Source organism: Poecilia reticulata, linkage group LG17, assembly GCF_000633615.1.
Source record: "Poecilia reticulata strain Guanapo linkage group LG17, Guppy_female_1.0+MT, whole genome shotgun sequence".
NCBI lineage: Eukaryota > Metazoa > Chordata > Actinopteri > Cyprinodontiformes > Poeciliidae > Poecilia > Poecilia reticulata.
The window spans coordinates 18,188,786-18,215,399 of NC_024347.1; the positions used below are offsets into that span (position 1 = coordinate 18,188,786).

Below are 26,614 nucleotides of genomic sequence, written 5' to 3' on the forward strand. Positions count from 1 at the left end.
TAAGTTTCAACACTCATTTATTTATTTGTTTGCCTTATTTTATTTCTCTTGACAATTGCCGTTATGTGTTCACAGACATGAGAAAGAACTCCAGAACACTCAAAAGATAAACTGTGTTTAGGCTGAGACCTGCTTCTGTCAAGTGACTCCGACCAAGAGTAAAAAAAAAAATCCTGAACCGTCCCCCCTACTTCTAACACGAAGACCTCATCCACACTGAGCAAACGGGTACAAAACAAACCCCTCCTCACTATTCCTCACTCTGCCGGGACACTTGACAAAGCAGGAGACAATTTGATGATACACAGAGGAAAAAAGGAGTTAATACCGTCTGTGCAGTAAGACCCAACACGGAAATTTCAGTTTATATACAAGACAGAGCCGAGAGGAAGGTTTCCAGTTAATTGTTACAGGGATCATGAATGACGATACTTTACAAGCAGCACTTCGGGAGTGGAAAGCTGTTGTCATTAGCGAGCTGTAAGGCAGGAGAGAAGGACAAGATCCAGTGAAGAAAACAGGACCAGCATGCTTCGATCCTCAACTGTGACAGATAAAGCAAAGCCAGATAATCAACTCATATGTCATTTAAACAATTACTGCTTCGATCTCAGAACTTTTTACATGAAAGTCGTGCACTTTTTGGACTTGTAGCAACGCAAACCGCCTGCTTGAAAAATAAATGGTTGTTTGAACTGTGGTGGTGCTTCGTCTGCGGGAAGCAAAAAGAGTTTTAATCTTCTTTTTTTTTAAGATTATGACCACAACAGAATTGAAAACAAATCATGGTTTTCAATTAAAAAATAGATTAATAACAATAAAACTAATAAATAAAGATGCATTGTGCACAAGTGCCAAACTGGTCTAACAAACATTCTGTTCATACAATTTTATTAAAACTTCGCATCAGTTCCATCTATCACCAGATAACATGTAGAAAAAAAACCAAACAAAATGATTATACCAAGATGTCCCAAATATTAAATGCCAGACAGTGTGTTTTATACATGTGATATTATAAAACATGACGAGGCAGACAGCTTTCACAGCGTTAGGCTGCATTGCTCAACAGGTTGGTTGACCTGTAGCACACAGACTCACTTGTTTGCTGACTATAAGTCAAGTTTACCCACAATCTGTTCCTGGCAGGACAAAAGGAAAGCAAATGGACGACTGGCTGGCCGAACAGAGCTTTAGTCAGAGAGATGCTTTCTGTCGCATCTAAATCTGTCCTTCACCGACACGTTCAAGGCAATATTTTGGGCCATCTTGGTAAAATACAGGAAGGTATCACCAACGGTAAAGAATCTCTGGACCTGAAGTTCATAGCTACAGAGAGCTAATCATACTGCCCCACATTCTGCCACAAGCCTCCATCTACGATAGGTTAAAAGTGTTTAATCCATAATGTCGTTMRAAAGCTAACAAGTCTACTTATAAAGGCAAAACTTTTACAGTGCTTYGGGGTTCTTTGATAATATGTACCCCCCAAAAACATTGACGTAAATCATAAAAAGTGAGAGGGAAGAAGTAGAGARAATGAGGTGAAGAAAAGGAGGCACTACACGGTGCAACGYGCTCTAAACCAATCAAAGGTCCGAGTTTTGACACCAAATATGTCATTTTAGTCTGTGTTGCAGTTCTAATTGAGAAAATAAGTGCTTTGCTCAGTTTTTATTTATGGATACTTATTTGTAGGTAAAATAGAAACTGGAAATCATGAGGTCAGTGTTCCCTAAAGAGGGAACCTCTGTGAACTTACCCAAGTAAAAGGGCAAACTGATGAGTTTTTTTTTCTCTTATTAAATATGAAGCTTTAATAAAAAGATATAACAAGCTTGGGAAAAAAAAAAAACTTCAAACATAAGAAAATCTATGTTGCCTATTCATCTTCACAGGTGACAAAACCACATTTTAGTTCAGGCTGAGATGATCTTTGTTCAGGGAAATAGCAACCCTGATTTGGTTTATTATTTTCTTTGTAAGCCTCAGGGTGATATTTATGTTTTAATCAATTTTCTTCACAAAGTGAAATTTTCAACATAGAAAGTGCATCGTAAAGTAATATACCGGCTGACACATACGCACAATAGAATATGACACAGAACGGTGCTTTGGTTAAAATAAAACAGTAAAAAAGAAATGCATTAATTCAATAAAGACTATAAAGTGCCATGCAACAAAACCGCGGTATTGTCACAAATAAATAACAGTGCAGAAAATATACAATAGCTTGAAACAAACAAAGACATACCAAAACGCCAGGCAAGGACAAAAGTTATCTCTCCTTATAGTGAATCATTTTCGCCTTAGTTGAGCCAATGAATCCAGTTTTCACAAAATTATTCAATGAGACCAACACAGGAAGAACGTCCCCTCGTCCTTTCAGGTACCTTCTCATGCTACTTTTGAGCTAAAATAACGAGGAACAGCAGTTTGTTTTTCCCTCTTTGGCATCTGATGTTTCTGCAGTGAAGAATTTCATGCTGCATCAAGCAGATCCAAACTGAGGTATTTTACAGTATATGTATGACGTATATGAAGCTATCATCCCCACACTGTACACAGGTCTACAAGGAGAAGAAACCAGGATGATGCTTTGCTTTTTGCCTTTCTGATGCAGTAATTGGTAAATGTCTGGTTTACTACAAGGACCTATTTTTAGTAATGATGAAGAGGAACTGGCCACATATCTTTTTACAGGAAACGGGGTAGTCTTACGGACAACCTATTCCTACGAGTACATTAAAACTACTCAGAACAAGCCCCAAACGTCCATCAGAAAAAAAAAAGTTAATAATCAGGTTTGCGTTGTTAGTTTTCCTTGTAAACTCTTCTAACGGTCAAAAGGGAGCATATCATGCAAGGCTGRAGGAGGCGACTGCAAAAACAGACCAAGGTCGGGTTCTCGACAGAGTAATCGAGTTATTCTTGAGACAAGGCTGGTCATCGTATCTATGGAGACATTTGCTATAAGGTTTGTGTTTATTAGAGGAGAACGCTGACGTGAGCTTTTGAGATTGTTTGTTCTTTTGCTGTTTGCCGTTCCTCGAGGCTGATTCACCTGTTAGATCCGCTGAGCAGCCGGGAGCGACTGGACTGACTTTCTCCTGGAGAGCTTGGACCTAAAGGAAGAACGAAAGCAGAGTGGTACATCATGTGTATCATGTTGGCAAATTGTGTGAAGGAATATTTTTACTGGTTAACGTCCAATGAGTTCAAGAAATGTTTATATGTTTTAATAAAAATCACAAAAATTTTAGTACTGACTAAAATGGACGTATGATAATTTTCCATTTATTAAGGTAAATAAGGCTAAATGTGCTACATACATTAATTTTTTTTCCATAAATCCTTTGTCTTTTAGCTTTGAGTTTAGGAAGAGAATCCAAACAGATTCTCTTTCTAGCTCACTTTGAGGGATAACAACAGGACTAAGAGGACATGCAGACATGCCCCAGGCTGGAGACTCATAAAGCCGATCATTTTTTGCTTTTTTTTCCCTAGTAGATCCATTTTGTGCTAACATCAGCACCGTATGGTGAATGTTGTTCCAGAAGCAGAAAGCTACTCATTTCGCTAATTTATGGTATAAATCTGTTGTTTAAAATAAATTTGGAAGAAACAAAGAGAAGCAGAAAGTTATTTAGAAGGAAACTGGATGCCAGGATGTGAAAAAGTGAGAGAAAGCTAGACATTCAGCAGATAACAAGAGTGTTAATCAGAGTACAGGAAAATTACTCCGATTGCACGTTCATTCTCAAAACTACGCTGGTTTTGAAAATACTGGCAGCCATTTAGAAATCTCAGGTTAAGATTAAGGTAAGAGCTACATTCTTTCAAGAATATACAATCATAAAAGTCTGTTTTTAAAATGCTAGCTATTTTAACTGTACTGAGCTCACTAATCACCACCAGAAGATGCTAGAAGATAGTTTACCATGGTGATAAATTTGTAAGTTTGTCCTAGTTTTAATATAATAATAAAAGTCTATTGTACAGTAATTAATTAATTAAATAATAATCACCAGTCAAGATAAGGAGGCTTGAAGAGACTATGTCTCATTTTGTATTTATCTTCTAGGTATTGCAAAAAAAAATTTAAACAAAGCAAAATAAGTATAATCAGGTCAAATCAAACCAAAATGATCTTATTGGAGCATTTCTAGAATTAACCCTTTTAAGAGTGATATACAGGAATCCTTTCAAAGAAACTGATAAAACTTGCCAGATGCTTTAAGTTGTAACTTAACTCTAGCACCACCACCTACCTGATGGTACCAGCTAGCAGAGGGTTAAAGGCGTACAGCCAGTCATGCATCTCTTTGTCGTTGGCGGCCTGCAGCAGTATCCCACGATGCTCAGTGCACACCGCAAACGTGTTAGGTGTCTGCAGACGTAACATATGTTGTCAATGGTTATTTAAGTTCATCTTCTGTAACAGCTAAACTCTTGTTGCAGAAGTAAGTTTGTTCATTTCACGCTTGAAGAAACGTTGACGCATACCCGCAGTAGTGTCTGTTTATCTTCGCTGTATTCCACTTTAGCCGAGGACAGGTTGATGACAGCCCTCTCCACATTGTCCCTCTCGCTGCGGTACAGGTAGACGTAGGGTCTGCGCACGACCACATAGCGCCTCACCCAGCCGCTGCTGTGGGGCTCCAAGAAATGCAGGTAGCCCTTCTTTGACACGATGGGGCTGAATGGACAAAGAAGAAAATCAACATGTGGYTATTTAGGGTTTTCATAAATAYGCTCATTGTTTTAATAAACRCAATTTGAATATTTTCCACAGTGAYACAGAATCGAAGCCTGATTGTTTCSCCCACCTGACCCGAATCTCTTGTATGTCAGGAACAAAGGTGTATCCTCTCAGAGCTTTCTTTCTGTCCACTGGGCTGAACGGGTCCAGGTCCGGTGTCGATGCTCCAGAGCTCGGTTCGGTGAGCCTGCATGAACAGCAGGTTGAAAACCTAGCCTAGCACCTCTAGATTGTTTTAAGATCAGTCGTAGCATATCTTAGTCTAGAATAACTGAATTCTTTCAAACATCYAAAATAAATCACATGAAAAACCACGTTTACAAAAATAGATCATTTTGTTAAATAAACCAACACCGAAACTAAACTTTTGCATTCCAAAGTGTTGAAAAAGACGATCACGATGGATTTTACTTACCGGATGTCAAAATGGCCATCGACCAATGAGGGGCAAGTAGAGGAGGGAGTAAGTGTGCTGAGGCCAGAGGAGGACGAATCCCTCATGAGTGATGCAGACATTTCTGAAAGCTAAAAATCGCCCAACCACATCCACACACACACACACACACACGAGGGAAAACAAGGAATCGCAACAAAGGAGGGACAAATACAGATAGAGACAAAACATATCAGCAAACATTTAAACAAGGACAACAGAGACATGCATTCAGAGAACATTTAGATCAGTTTTTTTTTTTTTGTCGCTTTTTAAAATGTACATAAGAACCACCACTGGAATGTGAATCTGTATATCTAAGAGCCCCGTCTTTTAAGTATGCAGCTTTGCCACATTAGTGTGTTAGTGGARACCTCAGAGTGTTWAARRRGGRRGKTWWTTWWTTWWWRRWKRARKTWRGGGRAMMRRMMARSSGRWKRAWTWRRAAAAAAAAAAGTCATGAAGACATGGYTTTATGAAACCGGATTTAATCTTCAAATCTTCAAATCTGACTCGTCTGCTGTGAGGAGATTTCTGATCTGCACATTCAAGCACCTTTAACATCCCAAGACACTAATGGCACTGTTCCAACWGWCTRCCTCCTTTATTCAGGTAACCCGCAGATGTGGTTTGGCTAATGACAAAGTTAATCACAACCACATGCAAAGCACCTTGGTGTAAAAGTTCATGATAAAGGTTTTGCTTGAACTGCTGCTGGGAATGCGTTGCCTTTTTTGTTTGTTTTCTGATGGTGATGAGTGCAAAGCACATGGGTGTGGTAAGAATCCTGACCAAAAATAATAAYTAACATTGGCTTGATAAAACTGGTCACAGCAGAAGTCCAGTAATTTAACCGGGACGTCTCACATTAGTAACTTATGTTGTAAAACATGAGTTACTATACTCAGTATGGCTCCTTTCTCCCCTTGACGCAAAATGTACTCCACGTTATTCTACTTCACATTACAAAATGTTCCTTTAGGAGAGGTAAGTATATTAACTGTAGCTAAGACAAAGAAGAATCGCTAAATATCTCTATRAAGGCAAGTGYGACTGATGGATGCAAATACATTAGCTGATAGTGATGAGACACCGGCGGTTTTTAAAGTTGAAATATTTAGTAAAGATCWAACTAAYGGGTCAGGTTAGAGGGCCTAGGCTGGGGCTCACCTTGCTTTCACTGGCACTGCTGCTCACCTGGCTGTACTCTCTGTTGAACGTGTGCATCAGCAGGCGCAGACACTGGGCAARAGACAGTAAAAACAGCATTCGATAAGCAACAGGATGCACAAAGACCGGAGCAAAACWGGAGGCAAACGTTAAGCTTTAGCAGTCACCTTAGCAGCTAGCTCCCTCTGCCTCTGGTTGGGGCCGTCAGGAGCAGGGCTGCTGCTCGGACTGCTGCTGAGGACAGGGCTCTTTGCAAAGTCACAAATGTCGCCGCTCTTGTAAAGCGCGTCCTGCCCTGCCTGCAGAGTTGCCTCGAGCTTTTCCCTCAGCAGGAGGTAATGCCTGGTTTTCTCCACCTAAAACCAAAGAACAAAACCCCAAAAAAACAGCTAATTGCAGGTGAATTTAAACAGTATTAAAAAAAAGTTTACTTGTAATCAACTGCTATTAACATATAAAAAGCATTCTTTCAATATCTAAACCTAGCTGCTGGTTTCATGTTCAGTTTGTGTGTTTTTTGGGGGKTTTTTTTACTGGTTCTTTATAAATATATTTAGTTGCACAATATATCAAGAAAGATAAATATGGAAAGGGTACCTTTAATGAAATGTTATAATCATGTTAAAATCCGGTAACTACGAAATATAAAATATAATAAGACGAGCGGGATGTTCTACGGAGGATATTGCCACCAAAAATATTAGTTATTAAATTTGTATATGTACAAGCTATGCACCACAGACTGATGTTAAACAGTCATAGAGTGTTAGAAAACACTAAATGTAATGGGATTAAAGAAATGTTAGAAATTTCCCATTTGGCTTTCTTAAATGTTCTTATTGTGTGTTATAACAGACCTCCTGCAGTAAGCTGAGCTTCTCCAGCTCCCACTGGTGGTCAAGGATGAGGCTGTCGCTGCGGGGTCTCCAACCAGCCAGGTTCTCCTCTCCTCGCACGTAAGCCACAGAGGTGTCAAGAACACGCCTGCGACGGCGCTGCATTCCTGATAAAGGGAATTGAGAGTGAAGAGGATTTTAGTACTAAAAGTGTTTAAAAAAAAAAAACATATGAAAAAAATTTTTTTTTTTCTTTTGCACGGATAACTTTCTTAATTTAATTTTTCATCACCTGGACTTCCGTTATCTGCAATGTGGCACAGAGTGACCTCATAAACTCCGGTGACACGATTACTGAGAAGAAAAAAAAAGTCAGCATTTAAGACGTGATTCCCAGACGCCGTGTATGAAACCATCAGGTAACCTGGACCGTTTATCCGTGGATACGTACCTCTCCGAGGGCCTGAGGCAGCCGGTGCTGAAGAAGTTCCTGATGGATCGGGAGGCTGGAAGCTTTGTGTCACGGGAGTAAAACACCACGCAGAAATCTTTGGTGATAACTGTCGGCTGAGTGCAGTTCTCCATCTGAAGATTAAAGAAATTAAAGAAAAAAAATTARTGGGAACAAAAAAGTAACTACTAATAAACATGTTCTGCTAGTAAGTGCTGCTAGTGAAGTTATTAGTGACAGCACTATTAGCTGTAGTAAGAAAAATGCTATATCATAATGCTTTTTGGAAAAATTGAGTACATCCTTGTAAAAGTTAGTCAGGCATACACTATATTTTGTGTTCTTTATGAAGAGCAGAACGGTCAAAAATGTAGAATTAATATTCTGCCCCAAAATGTATGCTTATCAAAAACTGCTACCAAACTTTGTGGGTGTTGATTCTATATATTTTAGTAAATGAAAGTCAAAATAACTACAAACTTCACGGCACATTACTAGAACTTTAATAAACTTCAAATTATTTTATCAACATTGAGAATAACTGTTAATTGTTTTATTAAAAATATTTGATKGTATTAWRCATTTTAGTTGAAAATATTTGAGTGATGCTTCAATATTTTAACAAAAGGTGATAATACAGAAATAAAGAGTCCATGCCTCATAAAAACCAGCTAACTAAGCCTATTACATTTTCTGCATAGTTCAGATGCTACTGTTGTACCTCCAGATAAGCTGAGAGAGTGATGTAGATCTTCTCTCCGTATGGAGTGACTCTGTTCAGCAGCAGAGAGTTGTGCATGGAGCTGTCCCATGCCGCCTCGAATCGATAGAAGGTCCTGCAGTAAGAAAAAAAATTAAACATGTAACTTACTGCTACTTTAAACAACAATGCAATCTATTGTCAGCATATTTTGCTATCAAAAGGATTTTTTTTACTTAAAAAACATATAATTATACCTATGATCAACGCCCAATGAAACGCTGCCGTTAAAGAAAAAAAGAGAAAATAGGGTATAAATTAAAAAACTGTTTAGTTGCAGCTGTTAAGAGATAAAACTCAGCAAATTTGGCAAATCAGCAAAAGCCAAATGTTTATAACAATGCAMAGTGTTATGCTGTCAAAGAAAAGAATAAAAAGCTGCCCATTTGTTTTGAAGAAATGTGTTGTTGAATATTAAAATACCAAACATGAATAAAAAAAAAAGCAATTGTTATGAGAGGGAAAAAAAAACGCAGTCATACTTGTCATCATGTTTTGGCCAGAAGTATCCAGAGGAGAGAATGTTGAGGGACAGGATGTTGGGGTCAATGATAGTCTCGTCAGCCTCTGGTGTGTTTCGAATGCGACCTGAAATGACGTATCAAGATGAGACTCTTTGCTTTTAATTTTTTTTTTTCCCCTGATTTGTTCATTTAAACCTTTTTAGACAAACTAATTTGAGCCGAGACGCTACTCACCGATAACCAGCTCCTTCACCTCCTTCCACTCGATATCATTTCCTGTTTCATGAGCAATGGTAACTCTGATCCTTCTCTGTATGCCCTGTGGAGTCAAAGAAAGATAGAAGCTTGTCTCAGTTATGAAAGTCAACTTATATCTGCAAAAACATGTATTTTTGAAGGTGGAAAATATAAAGAAATGTATAGAAATTGATCAAACCTGATGTAAAAGGAAAGTCCCATGGCACGGCATGCCGCCTCTGTGGTCAACGACAGCTGGGATGTAGCTGGAAATAKAACAAAATCGACAAAATACATCTGAACAGTTGCATTTACCAGTGAAYGATGCATTTTCTAGCTAATTCTTTACTTGACTTAAATTTCAGTGTTCAAGAGGCAGCATAAGTAAACAGGACTCACTCTCCATTAGCCTCCAGCTCACAGATCTCAAAGAAGACCATGAGGTCATATTTGGCATGGCAAGGTCCAGCAGTGGAGCGAGTCAGCGTGCTGAGCTTTGTGGCTGGCACTAAAAGAAGAAAAATAACCTCTTGTTGATACAAATTAACTAATAGCTGGTTTGAAACCTCCAGTGGCAGACTGCAGCAAAACCAACAGGGCACAAATCGGCATTTGTAACTTGCGGTTACTACACTACTACACTATTACTACAGTTATTTTGAGTAATTCACTTACTTTTAACATTAATAGGGGATGCTTCAAGTACATTATTCTTTTGTTGACTGACGACCGATTGTATTTTTTTGAAACAGAAAAAATATTCAAGAGCATAATGKAAAAAGGAGGAATTTTAACCTAAATCAATTCACTAAAATCTCATCAAATTATACAGAAAAATAAAACTTGTCCCCATCAAAACCAAGAAAAAGATCTTTAAAAAGACAGAAAGTAAATTGGATCATATATTACGTTACCTGATACAATTCAATATTAGCTTTTTAGCGTGCTTAAACTGGTGTCAAATGTTGCCGGATTGGATGTAAATTCATAATCACAGGCCTAAAAAATAGGTGTTTGATATTTTTGCCCAAGTTGTACAAGATCTGAGATTTTATGCTGCATGTAAAATAACTCATAATTAAAAAAATAAGAATGTTACTCCAGACAARTTAATGTTATATTATATTCACTAATTTCTACTGACCTGGTTTGGATAATGGCATCACCCGTGGAAACTGCCTCCGGGAGGGTCTCAGAGGACTGAAAGTAACAAAAACAGGAAGCGATCTATCAAATGAACTGGATTCTCGCAGCGATATCACATCATGATGTGTAACTGTAGAAGAAGATGTCAAATTCCCTCCAGACCTGATCAAATCTTTGCATAATGGAGGGAAAGGCTGTTTCTGATAGTGTCCRAACACCTCAAAGACGATGGGCTGAGTCTTGATGTACTCCAAGAATGACTTGGTCACTTCCACTTTAATCTAACAAAGAGAGGAAGTCAAATTCAAGTAGATTCGCCAGACAGTGGCTCATTTCCAGAAGCACTAATAAGTCTAGTTTATGGGTCTTTGCATTGTTGGCTGCTTACATTTTGTACATGGTAGAATCCGAGCGGTGGCCCTCTGCCAGTGTTTTTCAGTGGCTCAGTTGAAAAGGCTTCATCGTGACGATGGATGAAGCTGAAAAAGTGAAATCACACACAGTTATATGCRTCATCAGTCATTAAAAAYGGGAATTCATAGCGGTTTTAGGAAAACATCCAATGAAGCCACCATTAAACTCACTTAAAYTGGCAGAAAATGTCGGCGTATTCTGCTGAGATGCTGGAGGCCTGAAGGACGGTGACTCTGAAGGTGAAGGTGCTGCCGATCTTCAGGTGTGACAGAGCTTTTTCTGGAGACAGCTCTAGCGGGAGGTCCAGACCCAGACCTAAACTCTTCACAGGGCTGCAAGGAGGCTCCTGAATGGCTGCATGGYGAACAGATGCACATAATTAAAGTTCAAGAGGCCAGTCTTGAGTTTGACTCTAACAAASGTAGAAACGCCAAAATGGTTTCACGCTATTAGCTATTTTATCGTTAACCTTAATAAAATACCATTGATATCTGACTTTGTCACATTGGGAGTCTGGTAAAAATGTTGACATTTGAACAAAGTGTAGAAATGACAAGCGAATGTATTGYTAATCCGCTGACAGTGAAAGGATTTTGGACAGACRAAATCTGCGGACAGCTYACCTGCACAGGTGTTGTTGTTAACCTCGTCCGCTGAGATTCCTATCTCGACGTTTTGTCCTTCTCCCTCCACGATTCTGAGCTCCTCTTGGGAGGTGTTGGAGTGCRACAAACCTCCAGGACACGACTCACTCTGAAACTAAACCAAGGTAAAACTGATGCAGGTTTTCCCTTYCTTATATTTTGGACACTCAACGGACAAAAGCGTGCAGTTTCAGTTATCGGATTTTCACTTCGAGAAATGGTCTCTTTTTGAAGGACAACATGGGAAATCATCACAAATACCTTCTCAAATTGGTTGTCTTCGAAGGAGATCTTGGCGGTGCCTGACTGCCTCACTCCAGATCCATAATCGGGGGCCTCCTCGTCAGCTTCAAGACCAAAACACACCACAAGTTGAAAATCATTTCAGAAACGTGTTGCTGATTTTGGCTTACTACAAATGTTCTGTGTACCTGATATGGCCTGGACAGCCACCCTGAGGAAACCTTTGACCTCTCCCTTCTCACTGACGATGGCCACGCGGTGCACCAGAGGCACCGGATACAGCAGGTTACTCAGGTACACGAAAGCCCTGAAGAGAGGAGGGATGACAGATTTTTGGTTTCAGAAGTCTTTGAAGCAGAAACAAACACGGTTATTCCGACAATCGATTCATTGGATAAAAAACACAGGCAAATTCTTCATGGATTTTTTGTACAGTTTTGGCTTAATAACTGCTCCGAGTGTGTTTTTCCTCTTACCAGGTGGGCTTCTTTKAGTCTGTATGCTCCAGTTAATATTTGATCTATCGCTAAATTAGTTGATGATTATTTCAATAATCAATTTATCATGATTAATTGGATTAATAATTTCAGCCCTAATAAGCTAYAATCATTATTTGTAAGACAACTAACCTGCCAACCAGACGGAACCAGGGGAAGCGGTCGTAGAAGGGGTCCCCTCCRGTCAGGGCGTGGTCGCAGTCCTCCACAGTGCTGCTGGGCAGCTCTGCAGCTCGGTCATACATCTCTCTCATCAGGTCCAGCCTCTGCCTGCAGCGGGYGGCATAAATCACAATAAATCAGCTTTTTGCGGCAAACATTTCTGTTAGATGAAAAAAAGAACGGCTTTAACTTCAGGCGCAGTTTTACTGTTAAAGAAGAAGAAAAATGTGGGGCGTSGGGGGGATTTCCTGGCATAGAAATAATTATCAAACTATTCTAATTACTATGTTTTACTACCTGAGCTTTTCCAGAGTCCAGTAATGCGTGGCTCCATTCTTCTGATCCTGCACTTCAACGGCTACTATTGTTTGAGGGAAAGGTCGCCTCTCTCGCTCCTTAGCCACACTGGGAGGCAGCAGGTCAGGTGGGAGCGGAGAGTAAAGAGTGTCTGTCAGCAGGACGAACTGGAACTGCACCTGTGAACACGCAACAAGATGATCTCACAATTCACATATTGTCAAATACGTCTAGAAGCCCTGAGGAAACCTTTGACCTCTCCCTTCTCACTGGCGATGGAATAAATTAGCCCCTGAACTCAAACTCTGGCCATGGATGATGTGCAGGCAAATTTCACTTAAAACACTAAGAAGTTAAAAAAAAAAAAAAGAAAAAAGTGAAATAATATGGCACAGTTACACAAAATGATGAACAACAAACCTTTTTCTTTAGTTCCACACTAATAGCATTCGCCTCTTTGAGGAAGATGGCATTTCCCCAGAGCAGATCYCTGAGGGAGGTGAACTGGTAGAACCGCCACTTTCTGAAAGCCCAGAGTGCCAGTTCAGTTTCACGCTTCGTCCACGGCACTGTAGACAAATACRRAAAAAAAAAAACRAGGGTCAACTTTGATCAAAAAACACCTGACACTGGGGCGACTATGTTGTGAGTCTAGCTGTATCTAAAAACATCATCACCTTCCTCCTCAGGCTCCTCCTCTTCCTCAGGTGACTCCAGGTACCGAGAGTCTACTTGYTTCTGAAGGGCCTCCAGTTTACTCTCATAGTCCTAGAAGGAGCCATGAAATGTGTTTGATCATTTACCTTGTTAGAATACTGAACCCTCAAAGCAGAATCTATCAAGACGAAAGTTCAGGTTTTTGTTGATCAGAATTTTTTACCCACCAGCCTCTGCTGCTCGAGCAGGTTACTGGCTTCTTCTCTTTCTTTGCGGTATTGGTCTTCAAGCTCCTGAAGCCTTGAGGATTCAATTTCAAAGAGAGACTTRTGAAATGAAATGTAAGGATATGCTACAAAGTACAGCACAAAACAAAACAATRTTGCAGCAACRGGCGATCATTCAAACTCACCTCTGCTCCATCTCCTGCTTCATGTCTATGCCTTGCTTCTCGAGCAGCTCCCTCTGAGCGAAGGCCCAGTCCACGGGCTCCACCGGCGTCTCCGCACACGGCGTTCTCTCCCGCTCCAGGCGGGCCTGCTCCGGGTCGTTGAAACGAAACACGTGGCTTTTACCCATGATGATGCGGTTCCCTTGGAAAAAATACATTAAAAAATCACATTAATGCGTGAAGTTTCCAACATCTAAAACAAAYTGATTACTGTCTTCACAAGAACTGTAGGATTTCATCACTAAACATTTTTCATCCCACCAGCAATTTTCATTGAAGGCAACAGAAATTACTTACTAGCTAGTGATTTTTACCGTATTTCCCCCTACTATAGAGCGCACCATGCTAAAAGCCGCACCTACAAATAAAAATTAAAAAACTGGAAAGGTACATTTAAAAGCTGCACCGGGCTATGAGCCGCTGGTATGTCCTCCGCTCTCGGTTYTCCATAAGCACCCAGCAGAGGGCAGCAGAGGGCTGCGTCCAAATAAATCTGCTGGATTAAATCTGATGGATTTATTAAGGACGCAGCCCTACGACTCCAATGCCTAACCATGGTTTTGTTTCCCTCCTKTACTGCCAGATTGATAGCCTTCAMCTTTAAAGCTGCATCATATGAGTTTGAAAAAATGTCTCCATCATGCTGCTGCTAGCATGCTCTAAATGAAAATCAGCACTTTCTTCTTTGATTTYCAATTTTGACTTTCAATGATTCACTTCCTGCTAAAGCGCCCCCTGGCGGCTGAAGAAAAATCCACAGAAAAGCCACACCTGGCCATAAGCCGCATGGTTCAAAGCGTGGGAAAAAAGTAGCGGCTTATCGTCCGAAAATTGTTTTGGTCATTATTTTAATCACAATAATAACAATGGATTCTCACCAGATCGCAAAACAGTGGGCGAGGTCACTCTCTTCCCATTGACATATGTCTCTGACCCCTCACATGGCTCAAGAATGACGCATCCTGGTCCAGAAGACAATTAATATCATCCGCTTTACCACTTYAACAAAACAGTTGAAATATATATTTTGATACAGGTATATTAGGTTTTTACCTTCTCCCTGTGGGCCTGTTGTGCTGCTGAAGGTACAGTGCTCATCTTTAATGAAGTGGCCGCTAAGAACGATGTCTTGTCGAGTTTTGGCGTTTTCGCGACCAACCCTGAAGGAGGGTAAAGTCATTAAAGATGTGAAAACTGCTACAAACAGAGCTAATTCAATGTAAGAATGGGTGTGCATGAAGTTTTACTTGGTAATGCCGTCTTTGATGTAGTAGAGCAGACACTCAGACATTAGCGGATCCTCGTTGAGGTTCACCAGATGAGGGGTCTGCAACAAAGCCATGTTTGAGCGTCAACAGATTTTATAAGTTTTGTAAGATGTTTTCATTCCTCCTTTCTCTGTCTTCAGAGAAAGACCCAATAATGGCTTATTMTAAATTTTCAAGAAATACAATTCTCTTTCAGAGGTTTATTACATGATCACAAAATACAGAATTACAAATGGGACATGTCTGTGGTTTTGGTTAAAGTATCCAATCAACATTTTAATTTCTAAAAATCAAAATTTTCTGACAATTATTTTAAAATTATGATTTAAAAGGTTAACCCTATAACACCAAAAGCATTACCTTACAGAAATACAGGTATTTCTGTGACATTTACCAATTTAACAGTTAATGTTTTCCTTTTATAAGAAAGATATTTAAGATATTAATTACATATATGATTAAATATATAATTTTCTTGTCTGCTAAATAAAAATACTCAAATGAAATGAAATTATTTTTCTTAGTGTGAGATTATTCTCCTGCAAAATGAAAATGAAATTAAAAGCTTTTTAACACAGTTTTACACAGTTGCCATTAAGCACATATGCTGCATTGAGATTTTATTAGTTACCTTTGACAAATATCTTACCTTCTTGGGAGAAAAGACACCAACAGTTCCCCCATCTTCTCTCATAGCAACACCCATCTCAGCCAGCAGAGCCTCTCTGCAGCAAGCAAACAAATTTTAAACTATTAAAATGAGTTTCAAGGGGTACACTAATACATCTATTACAGAGGCTTGTTGGATGTTGAGTAAAATATTTTAATTCTACAAATATTAATCTTTCAACTTCTGCTGTATGAAGCCGGAAATGCACATAAGAAAATGTAACAAATACAGAACTACAATAAACAAAGGCACATTTATTTGCTATTATCATTTTCCAATGAATGGTTAAATGATTACAAGAATCTGAGATCAATGACAAACTCGGCATTATGATCTGATATTATTCTGTTCATTATAAATATGGTAAAATTACAGTTGCAGAAGAGGAAGCAGTCGTTATCCAGGTGACTTATCATAAACTAAAGGAGTGAGCAGACCTAAACATTAACAAAATGATTTATGCATTCTTTCCTAAGATAATGTGAACATTTGAAACATCTATAAGGAGTGTCAATGGAAGATGAGAATAACTCATAGAAGTATTAAGGGATGACTGAGAACCGGAGACGGGGTGGGGAAATAAGATTACAGCTCATATTTCAGACAAACCTCTCCATGCGAATCGCCTCAGTACGACGCAGCTTCTCTTCCCAAGTCTCATTAAGCTCTGCAATGATTTTCTCTGTTTCCTGAATGTGAAAGAAAAACAATTCATTGTGAAAATAGTCTAAACAGACATAGTCCCAACTCTATTTTCTTTTAGTTTTATTTTCAACCCATTTACCTTGAGCCTTTCGATCGCCTCCTCGCTGGCTGGGCTGAAGATGCGGTCGTGAAGGTTGCTGATGGAGGCGGCCCGGCTGGACAGGGCAGAGAGCGAGGGGGAGGGACTCATTCCTGTCATGGCGTTGGTCACTGTGGAGAGATCACCCCTTTGATTGACAGCCTGGCCATTGTTCACAAAGTTCTTGTAATCGCACAGATCTGTCAGAGAGAAGAGACGGTGCATGGAAGAGCGCGAGGAAAAGAAACAAACAAGAACGGGACAGAAGGTGGGAGCGAGTGCCAGATGTTTGAGGAACAAGGGGGACACGCAGAGACAAAATAAGGGACCAGTAGGAAGGAGTACAAAAACAAAAGAGAGAGAAGAGCTCAAATAACTGACCCAAGAAGCAAAGCTGTTTTGCTTATCAAAGCCGTTCCAGACAGTGAGAAAAGATCAACTCAGAAACAAAAGTATAAAATGTCAAGAGAAACTGAATGTGAGGAAAAACTGAATGTACGCAGTTGACAAGCTGAGAAAGCACTGACAAACATAAACAAAAACCACACAGTCATATGTTTTCAATGCATACAGGCCAAATGCATGTGATATACAGTATAAACCAAAAATAGTTTGTTTAAGCTTTTCATTGAAGCTTTTCTAAAGTATGGCTCCTGAATTTGCAAGCCTGCGCACTTCTAAGATCTCCACAGGATGCAGATCTAGTCATCCAACACGTCATCTTTCCATTCGGTGAAAAATGGTGAAAAAGCCTTAAAGGGCCATTTTACGCTCTTGGTTAGTATCTGCTACTGTGAACACCTACCAGGACACACTGAAATCTCAAAAGCTGAGGATGAGCCGATCTCCAAATGTTAATCATTTAGCATAAAAAAAAATAATGAACTTAAGTTTGTCATTTTGGTTTTGTTGGAATTTAAACTGACAGAGGAAAGCTGTCAGAAAATGATTGACCATACTAAGAGATTTGATTACTTAGATATAGTTTTTCACATTTCATCAAGTTAAAATCATTAACTGTGATATATTTTGGAAGATTTTTATGAAACAGACCAACACAAGGTTGTGCATAATTCTGAAGTGCAAAAAAAATTATTAAGTACCAGAAAAGAATAGTGAGCATTTTATTTWTTTWTTWTTTTTTTATTTTTACAATCCTGCTAATGGTCTAATTATTTATTAGAATTAAAACTTCAATGTCATGCTTTCAGGGCATCTTTTTTTCCTCTCTTTGTGCCTGTGTTCAAAGTAACAGATAAGTTTAACCAAGAGGTCCCAAAGCATCACATGCCTTAGTAAAGACATGCATAAATAGCTGGTCAGGGGTCAAGTTGCTCAATGTTATGACGTCTCCTATTGGGAATAAAAATGAAAATCTCCATGATGATGGGGGGGGGGAATGGAGGCCATTTTGCAAAATTTCTGAGAACAAACATTACAACAACAAGATGTCAATTTTCCAGATGCTCTGAATAAACTTTATTTGTTTGGCGTCTTGTGTGACGTCACAAATGCTTTCTTGGGATTGTAAGTTTTGTCTCTGGAGTGGAAGAATAGGAAACTTTAAAGAAAAAAGAAATTTCTTTTAGATGCAAAGCGCAGGCTTGCTAAAGTTAAACACACATTTCAAACCAGTGATGGCAGGAACGGTGCCTCGATACGCTGACAGGGCAGAGAGGAAGAGAGACTGTGTGTCAAAAACGGCCACGTTCCAACTTAATCCCCCRGTGTTCAGTGGATGGAGGGAGACAAAAGTCCCGCACAGCGGCGCCTGGCTCAAAGTAAGCGCATTTTCTATAATCRGATTCGAGTGTTTCCGTGTGTGAGACTCACTCTCGATGATGTCTCCCAGGCCCTGCGCATACAGCAGGTCTTTGAGGCGAGCAACCTCCTCTTTCAGCTCGCGGACCAGGCGGTTGTTGGGATCCTCGTTGATCACGGCGTTGCASCGGATCTGCTTGGCTCGATCAGCATACCTGACAGAGCAGAGGCCGTCAGCATCACTGAACTTTGCTCGACTTAGACCTGAGCTATGGATCGCATCTACAGCAACAGTTAGTCAAAAATCCTGAACAGATGAAAAGTAGAGCTACAATTTTAATTTCAGGAAAATCAGGTTTAGGTTTGGGTTGCAACTTTGTTATCAATCAAAATGAGGTTCTGTYGTGTTTTCCTCACCGAAGAGTACTTAGAGTTTCATCATAGTTAATATCTGCAGGACTGAGAGCTGCCACCATGGCTGTGCGAGAGTTTCCTCCTGAAGCAAAMATATTATAAAATTGTATTAACACAGAAAATGAGTGCACTCCGACAAAAACGAACTAAGGAATGTTTCTGTTTGCATACCTAAGTTCTCCCTAAGGAGCCAAGTCAGAACTGAATCTCTGTAAGGAATAAAACTCTCCACTTTCTTCTTTTTCTTGTTCTGTTTAGAAAGCAAAATATTTGTTGCGGTTTACTACGAGGAATAACTTTATTTTTGCTTCATTATGAAACACATTTTAGTGAAACGACAAACCTTATTTGGAGCCGAGTCCTATGAATTTAAAAGGGAAATATAAGTCACTCTTATTTGAACAACAGAAAACAATAAACCAGCAACATGTCGGAATCTCACCAGTTCAGCTAAAGCAGAAATGACTTTTCCAAGTGTGGTAAGAGATTTGTTTATGTTTGCACCTTCCTACAAAAAAAAACCACACAATCAAGAATAAGCATTTTAGACACTTGAAGTACTTTCTGTAGTGATTTCTAAGCAAAGTCCTGTATAAAAAAAATCGTCCTCCCACCTTCAGTCGCGTCCCTTTAGCTCCAGTCGAATCAGCTCTCTCACTGCCGGCTAAGTCTACCAGACTTATCTTGCTGACCTATCAGATAATCAAAAATAATCAAAAGACAATTAAAAATGTGTAAAGTTGGAAGAAAACTGCTCATCATACATGGATGATCCTTGTGGTATCCCTCAGGGATTAGTACCACATGCAAAGTTATTCGTTAAATACAAAAATGATGTTTGCAATGTGATATATTACATATTAAAGWTTACGCTACTTGCAAGTGACAAACATCTTTTTTGTTGTTGCTTGTTTGGGGGAATTCAATGGATTGACTGGATACAACTTTAGAAATGCACATCGATATACATTTTTGTTGGTGTAATTATTGCAAAATAATCCGGAAATATTGTAGAACCATAAAATGTGTACAAAATAAAGTTTCGAGAACTACTGCAGCACTATGAAATACACACATTTGCACATTTGTTGACTGATTTATTGTTTTTGCAGAGGTTTCTGGCTGACATTAATGCATTTATATTCAGATGAGTAGCAGAACTCAGTTATATTTTGGGTCTAGACCTTTTCTGAAGTGTTGTCTGTCTCCATGTCATGCTTCTTCTGTGTGAAGATGATGTTGAAGACAGCATGAGASCGACTGCTGGTCTCATTCATGTTGGTGGCAGCCACAGTCCTGAAAAAGGGAGATTGCTGTTGGTAATTCTGTCACTTTCATGGATCCGTCAGCTGCTTAGCGCTAAATGCGGTGACAACTGGAAACGACTCGGCCTCCTAGTCGTTACCTGGCCTTGTTTCCAGAATCCATCAGGTCCTGAATGTCATTGTACGAAGTCACGGCCAGCTTAGACAGATCTTCAACGTATGGTCCTAACAGGGGGTGCTCTCGCACACGCAGGTTTCCTTTGTTCTTGGGGTTCAGCAGGTCGCGCACACGCTCACAGTAAATCTCCATGTAGCTCACCTAAGAGCAGGGGAAAGGAGAAATTATGAAATGCARTTATTTGTTCTTAACAAATCACGCAAGTAATTTAGCAATATATTTCACTTTTCTCCCCTTGAATGAATCTAAAAGAAAATACTTCTAGACACACCCTGTGTATAAGGGCATTGGCACAACAGTTTGGTTTCATTTCCACCGGTTTGCTTCATTAAAACCATGTAACGGTTTAAAARCTGGCAAAAGTTTKAAGTCTGGTAATTAATAAATAAAAGGAATTTATTAAGGGTTTGGCATCACTCACCTCCACAGAGTAAGACATGTTGTTGTCGTTATTGCTGTCATTGATCTTAGTGAAAAGGTCCTCACACAGCTAGAAGACAGTGAAGCAAAGTGTGTCGGTACAAAGCTCCTATAGGTTTCCAAGGCCCAATCAAATGACAGAGCTGAAGCCCAATTATTGTGCTTTACCACCCATGAACTTGTGTTGTATAATCAGCCATAAATKGACTCCTAATTACCAGAGGTATAATCCCCTGCTGGTCTTTTTCCTGTCGTCCCATCATGGTGTAGCTTTTGCCAGCTCCTGTCTGTCCGTATGCAAATATGCACACGTTGTAACCTTCAAAGGCGTGGAGCAGCATCTCCTCTCCGATGTCCTTGTACACCTGCATCTGAGACGCGTAGTTGATGTCCTCAGGCTGCCGACAAAATGGAGACAGAGGAAATCAAGAAAGCAGACAAGTCAAAAAGCTGTTGATATTTTTTTTCTTTTTTTTTTTTTTTGACTGATATGTTTTCATTTCACTGCTGCAGACGGAAACAGTGAAATAACTCACCGTAGTGTGTGACCAGTATGAGAAGTCAAAGTTGAAGCTCTTGTTTTCTTTTGGCTGTTTTGGGTTCAGGATAGCTAAAAAAGAAAATAAATTTAAAAAAAAAACAGCAAAGCAGCTTAGTAAGAAGCATGCAGATAGGTTTAATTTTCTTCCATTTATCAAACATTTTACTTTGCATAAGCAGTATGATGAAAAAAGCTAAATTAATTCAAATAAAACGGATTATAAATCTATTTCTAATAAAACAAATCAGTTMTCTTTCACAATCGATGTGCTCTTACCTCTGATATACTCCTTTAAAAATTCCTTGCTCACATGACATGATGTTATTATTTTTGAGTTTTAATGCTCAAACCTAATCTTTACATCACTCACATGGCCCCAAAATAAAAAAAAAAAATTCAATCCAGGTCTATTTTATCCATAGTTCACCCSTCAAAGGTTAATAAAGAAAGAAAGCAAAAATATGAAATTCACCATGAAAAAAAAAAAGTTTATTTCTTTCACACAAAAACTGCAAAAGCAAAATTTAAATGAGTTTTATCTGCCTTGTAATTAAAATGTGAATTTAAGTTGTTGGTACAGACAGCATGTTCACTTCATTTTGTGAGAACAGAGAACYGCAGGGTGAATCATGAACTGAGGTGCTCTTTTGTCAGTGAACTGAATCCACTGTAACACACTCTATGGGGAAGCTTATTATAGCACAAACACTGCCCCCAAAAACTGTGCACTCAGCTGAAAGAACCACAATGCTGATGATAAACGTTAGGGAGGACATGGCTGTAAGCAGCACTTGTATTATAAAAAGGGCACATTGTATTATAAAAAGGGCACATTTCGGAGTTAGGTGTAGTGAGCATCAGAATCTTCTGGCTTTAATTAAGCAAATTAAAGCCTCCAAAACGCCACAAAAGGCAGAGGCTCTCCTCCTTTCACACACACATTTTAGATCGGCTGATTGTTGACCGGACCAGAACAACAAGGCCTCTTTTCCCCCCCCTCACCCCAAATCCTGGCAGCATGCATGATGAGAGCAGAGAAATGTTGCCGCCACTACATCCTACACACACACGCACACACAGTGTCGCGCCTCAGGACTGACTGAAGCTTTTGTTTGTTTCTGCAGCTGCCAAGATGGTGCCAACCTCGCTGCCCTGTGATATGTAGCTGCAGCGCAGAGCTGCCTACAAGACAAATAGCTGAGGTGAAATGCCTGACCGAGCGCAATGTAGGTCAGAGGAATATCATCAAGTCACCAAGAGAGCGTCACCAATTGTCTCGGATTTTGTGAACTGAAGCCATTAGTGATATCAGACTTACTTACGGTTATATTTCTGAATAACACAATCTATAAGTATTCACGGTACTAGACAGGAGTGATTAATTTTATTTTTTTTTTATCAGATTTTACTTTCTGGTTACAATTAAATGCTTTATGTCACCCAACAAATTCAAATATCAAATAAAGATTTAGATCAGAGTGTGATATGTTGATTTTTGAGATTTTTCAGCCTGCTTYGTGTTTTCAGACATTTTCTTKGTAGGTGACTTCTTGAGTGTTCAGGTCTGACATTAATCAGGCTTGGGTGTGACTAGTGAAAATAAACAGAATTTTTGTTTGTTAGAGTTAATGATTTGGTAAAAGGGGGATTGTTACTTTCTGACATAAGGCCTTGGTTAACATTTTTTTCTATTTTTCTATTATGTTAAAATTTCATCTGATATTAAAATTTGCTGCATGATCAGAAAAATTTGACAAAAAAGCAAAAAGAAAAAAAATCTTTACGAGGTCAACACTGTTTTTCACAGCACTTTTTTTTATATAGACATGACCAGGACTAGGGCTAGCAGATTGAAAAAATAAAAAACATTAATACTGCTCGTTTCAATAGTTAGTCTGCAAGCTCTATGTACTAAAACACTTTGACATAATAATCTATTTATGGACATTTGTAACATAAAACTGCAGCTGTAACCCTTGACACATTTTAACATTATATGACTAATGGGAGATGAAGTGTATGTTTATGCCTGAATGACACTGAGTTCAACCAAAATGTGTTTTAATTAGTAATTTATGTGTTGGTTCAAGTACAAACATTTATCCAACTTCAGATTGTAAGAATTTTTAAATATCATTTGAACGACACACCACACATTCCACTATTTGGCTTCTTCTTTGATTGCCATTAAATATGAAACCAAAACAGTTTGGGAAAATAGTACAACAACTTGTAAGTCTAAAAACATCTTTTAGAAAAAGAAACTTAAAAGGAGAATGCCTATTGTTTTTATCCTGACTGTACATTTAATTAATTAGGTCTCATTTTTTGATGTTTTTGCATGAATACCAATTTGTCTAAGGTAAAAATCACTATGGTATGGACAAAGATCAGGTCAAAGACTGCGATCCAGTTCGTTGGGTTAGAGAAAAAACTAAAAGGAGTTTCATAATTCCTCACAAGCCGCCGTTTTGAATCAGAATTCACTAATCTTCTTCTACAKGAACAAAATAAGAAATAATGAGATGGAATAAGACCAGAATAACTTTAACTTAGGTTTCGCATGCTGAATCAAACCRTTAACTCAACTGTTTTGATAAATGAATCCAGGTTCGGTCAATTTTTGAATCAACATTCGATTTGCAGAATAAAGTATATTTAGTTAGCTGGGTTTTCTTTTCAGTTCCACAATTATTATAGTATACAAGTTACTGGGAATAATGATTATCCTCCATGTTCCATTGACGTTAAAATAAATTATACAGATCWRTAGCTAAGTTCAACTGAAACACGCAGAAATTAACTTTTTATTGAAAAGTCTTCATAGCAAATGACRTTACACTTACTCGTGGTGTTCCCTGACATCTGAATGATGCATTTGCTCTCCTTTCCAATCTCCCTGGAGTTAAAGGGTCGGACCCTCACCGCCACCTTCACCGAAGCCCCCGCCATCTCTCAGGTGGGCTTGTGTGTGTATGTCAACGGAGGAGCTGGAGATCTGTTTGGCTATAGACACACACCAGGCACCTGCACAGGTACAAAATAACAGGAACAGTGTTATTTCTGGAAAATATTCATATCAAGCTGTTAAAAAAATATTAACAGATGGATTGAATTGCATAAGTGAGAAGAGAGCTTTGTTAGCCACAAATTGCTAACTGACACATGATTCTCGACAGCCAGATAATCCCCACTGGGACAGAAATGCACAGCTTCTAAAACACTCTGCCTAAATGGCTGGGTCATTATTTGGCAGGGAGCTCAACAGCATCATCTCTGCTATAGTACAATAAAATGGCTGCTTCTTTGGACTACATCCCCACCAAGACTCAGGCCYTTGTTATGAAACCGTGCCATTAAATATGGTTTCACATCCCAAAATACATCCTTATCATATCATTGCCTTATCTTTGACTATTATCATTCTTTGCACATTTTTGTGGCCTCGTTCCCCCCCACCACCTCCCCCATTACAATAAATGTTGAACAATATATTATAAGCTATCGTCAGCAGATCAAAAATAAAAACAAAAAAGGTGACCAAAAAAAAAAAACCATAGGACGCTATAATGTGACATATATGATATTTCTGAGAGCACTGTTGATTAGAAAAATGAGAAAATCTGTCCATGTAAATATCGTCTCCTCCATCTTGCTTTGCCGCACCTCAGAGACAGGCCGCGTAAACATGGACACAGCTCAGACACCAAATCATCCGGCACTGCGTCGGAAAGGAGGTCACATCATTATAGCGATGTTAGATGTATATTTGATTTTTTTTTTATTGTTAATCTAATATGGGTTKATGTCGTATTTATATTGGCGTTAATCGTTTAAAGGGCCAACCATCCTGACGCAGCGTCTCGTATAACAAAAAAAAAAAAAGCTCGCGAAATCGTCAACATTCACAAAACACAGAAGTGGGGGAAAAAATTAAATACCATCCCGATGAGCTCTAATAACAAATATGAAGCTATAATGAGGACGGTGGTTTACCTCAGCAACTCCGACTCGACAGAAACACACAGGATGAATCCATTCAAAAAGGCGTCGGGATCCTCCGGTGGCTCTTTCTTGAATTTCGTCTGTGGTCTGTGTTTTCTCTCGGTCTTCGGTAACCTACAGCATCACTTCCCTCAGCGCATCCATACATGGAGAATCCGCCGGGGAAACGGGGAGAGGGGAGTCTGCCTCAGCCTCAGCAGCAGCAGCGGTGCGTCAGACACAGAGACGAGAGTGGGAGACGAGGAGGTTGAGGGGGGGAGAGGAGGAAAACGCGGATCCAAACGYATAAACAGGAGGATGGAGTGCGCCGTCACTCCGTCGCTCTGATGGTGCTGAAAATGGCGGCGCAGCTGTGCCAGGGATGCTGGGAGGGGCTGATGAGATCAGCATCAGCATCATCAGCGAGCAAAGAGAGAGGAGGGGGAATGAAGCACCACAAAATACATTCCTAAATTACGTTCCCTTCGCATGCAAAGATGCTCAATCTCACCATGTAYCAGTAGGTAATTTTATTCTACATTTGGAGGGTTTGTCTTTTGTTGTTGTTAAAAAAAATCACTTGAGCTGCATTGCTGCGAAAAACCATTCACACYCCAACATATTCCCTTTTCACGTTTTTACATGTTTCAGATCATCAAACAAATTTAAATATCAGATTAATTAAGCCTGATTAAATACAAAATAAAAATCTGTTTTAAAATGATGACCAAATCCAGACCAACCTATAGCGCTATGAGATAATTAAGGTAGGTGCAAACTGTAACATATCAGCTGCTATCAATAATTTTCTATAACTGATGATGAGAAATTCTTGTCTTTGCAGAATTGTTTAGATTTCAGTCACATGGGAATATTTTGTTGAGCATGAACACTTTCTTTAAGTTCATGCAACAGTGTCTCAATCGTGTCAAAGTCCAGACTTTGACAAGATAAAATCACGTTTGATTGCTTTGTTTTTTGTTTCYTTTTGTTTCACTTAATTTCAGTCAAACATGCATGGACTGGCTGCATAACCCAAGTGCGCTTGAACTAAAGGCCTCAAACTGATGTCCGTTCTCTTTTAGGATTTTCTGGTAGAGAGCAAACTTCTATCCTAYATTCATTTCAGAACAAAGGCTAAACTAAATCTAAGAACAGAARATAAATTGTAACAGAGTTCATAAAATGTGCCTTGATATTAGCAASTCCCTTGATAAAGGTAGTAAGTACACATTTTAAATACAGTACAACCRTGCATTTGTTTAATTCTAGGTTGTAAACAATAAGTTGAACAGGCTATTTTAAGTTAAGAGGGGTATTGATATTAAACCTAAAATTTCAGGTGTCATCTTTAATTCTGGGGAGTGTGCCACATTAATCCCCTTAACACAACATGTAATAGTAAAGGCATGTCAAACAGAATAGCAGAACAAAACCCCCATTTATAATTGCCCTCGTTAAAATAATAGTAACACTGMCAATATGATTCAGAGATATTTTAATGCAGGCTGTAAGCATAATAATAAACAAATAAAAGCTGTTATATGATGTGAAAATACAGGAAACACACAATGAGAACAAAACAGAATGGTGTGACCTGTAAATATAACAATTTCACAACAATTGCTGACAAAGTCAAAAAGTACAAACCTKGTTTAAGTCAGAATAATATTTGTTGAAAACTTAACTAGATGTAATGTTACTA

The 26,614-nt window shown here is 39.0% G+C and overlaps 2 protein-coding genes across 8 annotated transcripts in view; one reads left to right on the top strand and one right to left on the bottom strand.

Moving 5' to 3' along the window:
• kif1ab (kinesin family member 1Ab) lies at positions 1 to 25,291 on the bottom strand. Of its 7 annotated transcripts, none has more exons than XM_017310090.1 (49): positions 24,922 to 25,291; positions 23,772 to 23,952; positions 20,921 to 20,994; positions 20,603 to 20,782; positions 20,386 to 20,454; positions 19,927 to 20,105; positions 19,706 to 19,817; positions 19,136 to 19,213; positions 18,964 to 19,029; positions 18,865 to 18,882; positions 18,693 to 18,771; positions 18,525 to 18,603; positions 18,180 to 18,322; positions 17,970 to 18,008; positions 16,347 to 16,477; positions 16,172 to 16,251; positions 15,542 to 15,617; positions 14,872 to 14,951; positions 14,678 to 14,784; positions 14,503 to 14,586; positions 13,586 to 13,766; positions 13,401 to 13,473; positions 13,194 to 13,284; positions 12,937 to 13,085; positions 12,517 to 12,695; positions 12,190 to 12,327; positions 11,749 to 11,867; positions 11,579 to 11,664; positions 11,297 to 11,432; positions 10,844 to 11,027; positions 10,648 to 10,738; positions 10,422 to 10,540; positions 10,258 to 10,313; positions 9,513 to 9,621; positions 9,313 to 9,379; positions 9,111 to 9,195; positions 8,895 to 9,000; positions 8,610 to 8,633; positions 8,374 to 8,488; positions 7,653 to 7,786; positions 7,494 to 7,555; positions 7,223 to 7,368; positions 6,533 to 6,721; positions 6,366 to 6,437; positions 5,178 to 5,287; positions 4,830 to 4,949; positions 4,507 to 4,699; positions 4,272 to 4,390; positions 1 to 3,125 (listed from the first exon to the last, which is right to left on the bottom strand). In XM_017310090.1, the coding sequence occupies exons 2-49, from the start codon at positions 23,875 to 23,877 to the stop codon at positions 3,068 to 3,070; spliced, it is 5,091 nt and encodes a 1,696-aa protein (XP_017165579.1). In that variant the 5' UTR covers positions 23,878 to 23,952; positions 24,922 to 25,291; the 3' UTR covers positions 1 to 3,067. The 7 variants fall into 7 exon arrangements, with proteins under 7 accessions (XP_017165579.1, XP_017165577.1, XP_017165575.1 ...); XM_017310088.1 differs by having other exon boundaries at positions 6,393 to 6,437; positions 16,347 to 16,546; XM_017310086.1 differs by having other exon boundaries at positions 16,347 to 16,546.
• Positions 24,904 to 26,614, top strand: part of LOC103479647 (serine--pyruvate aminotransferase, mitochondrial-like) — a 7,895-nt gene continuing 6,184 nt past the window's right edge. Inside the window, exon 1 of the mRNA XM_008434193.1 lies at positions 24,904 to 25,161. Within this exon, the coding sequence (XP_008432415.1) occupies positions 24,904 to 25,161 (258 nt within the window). The remainder of the gene's footprint in view (positions 25,162 to 26,614) is intronic.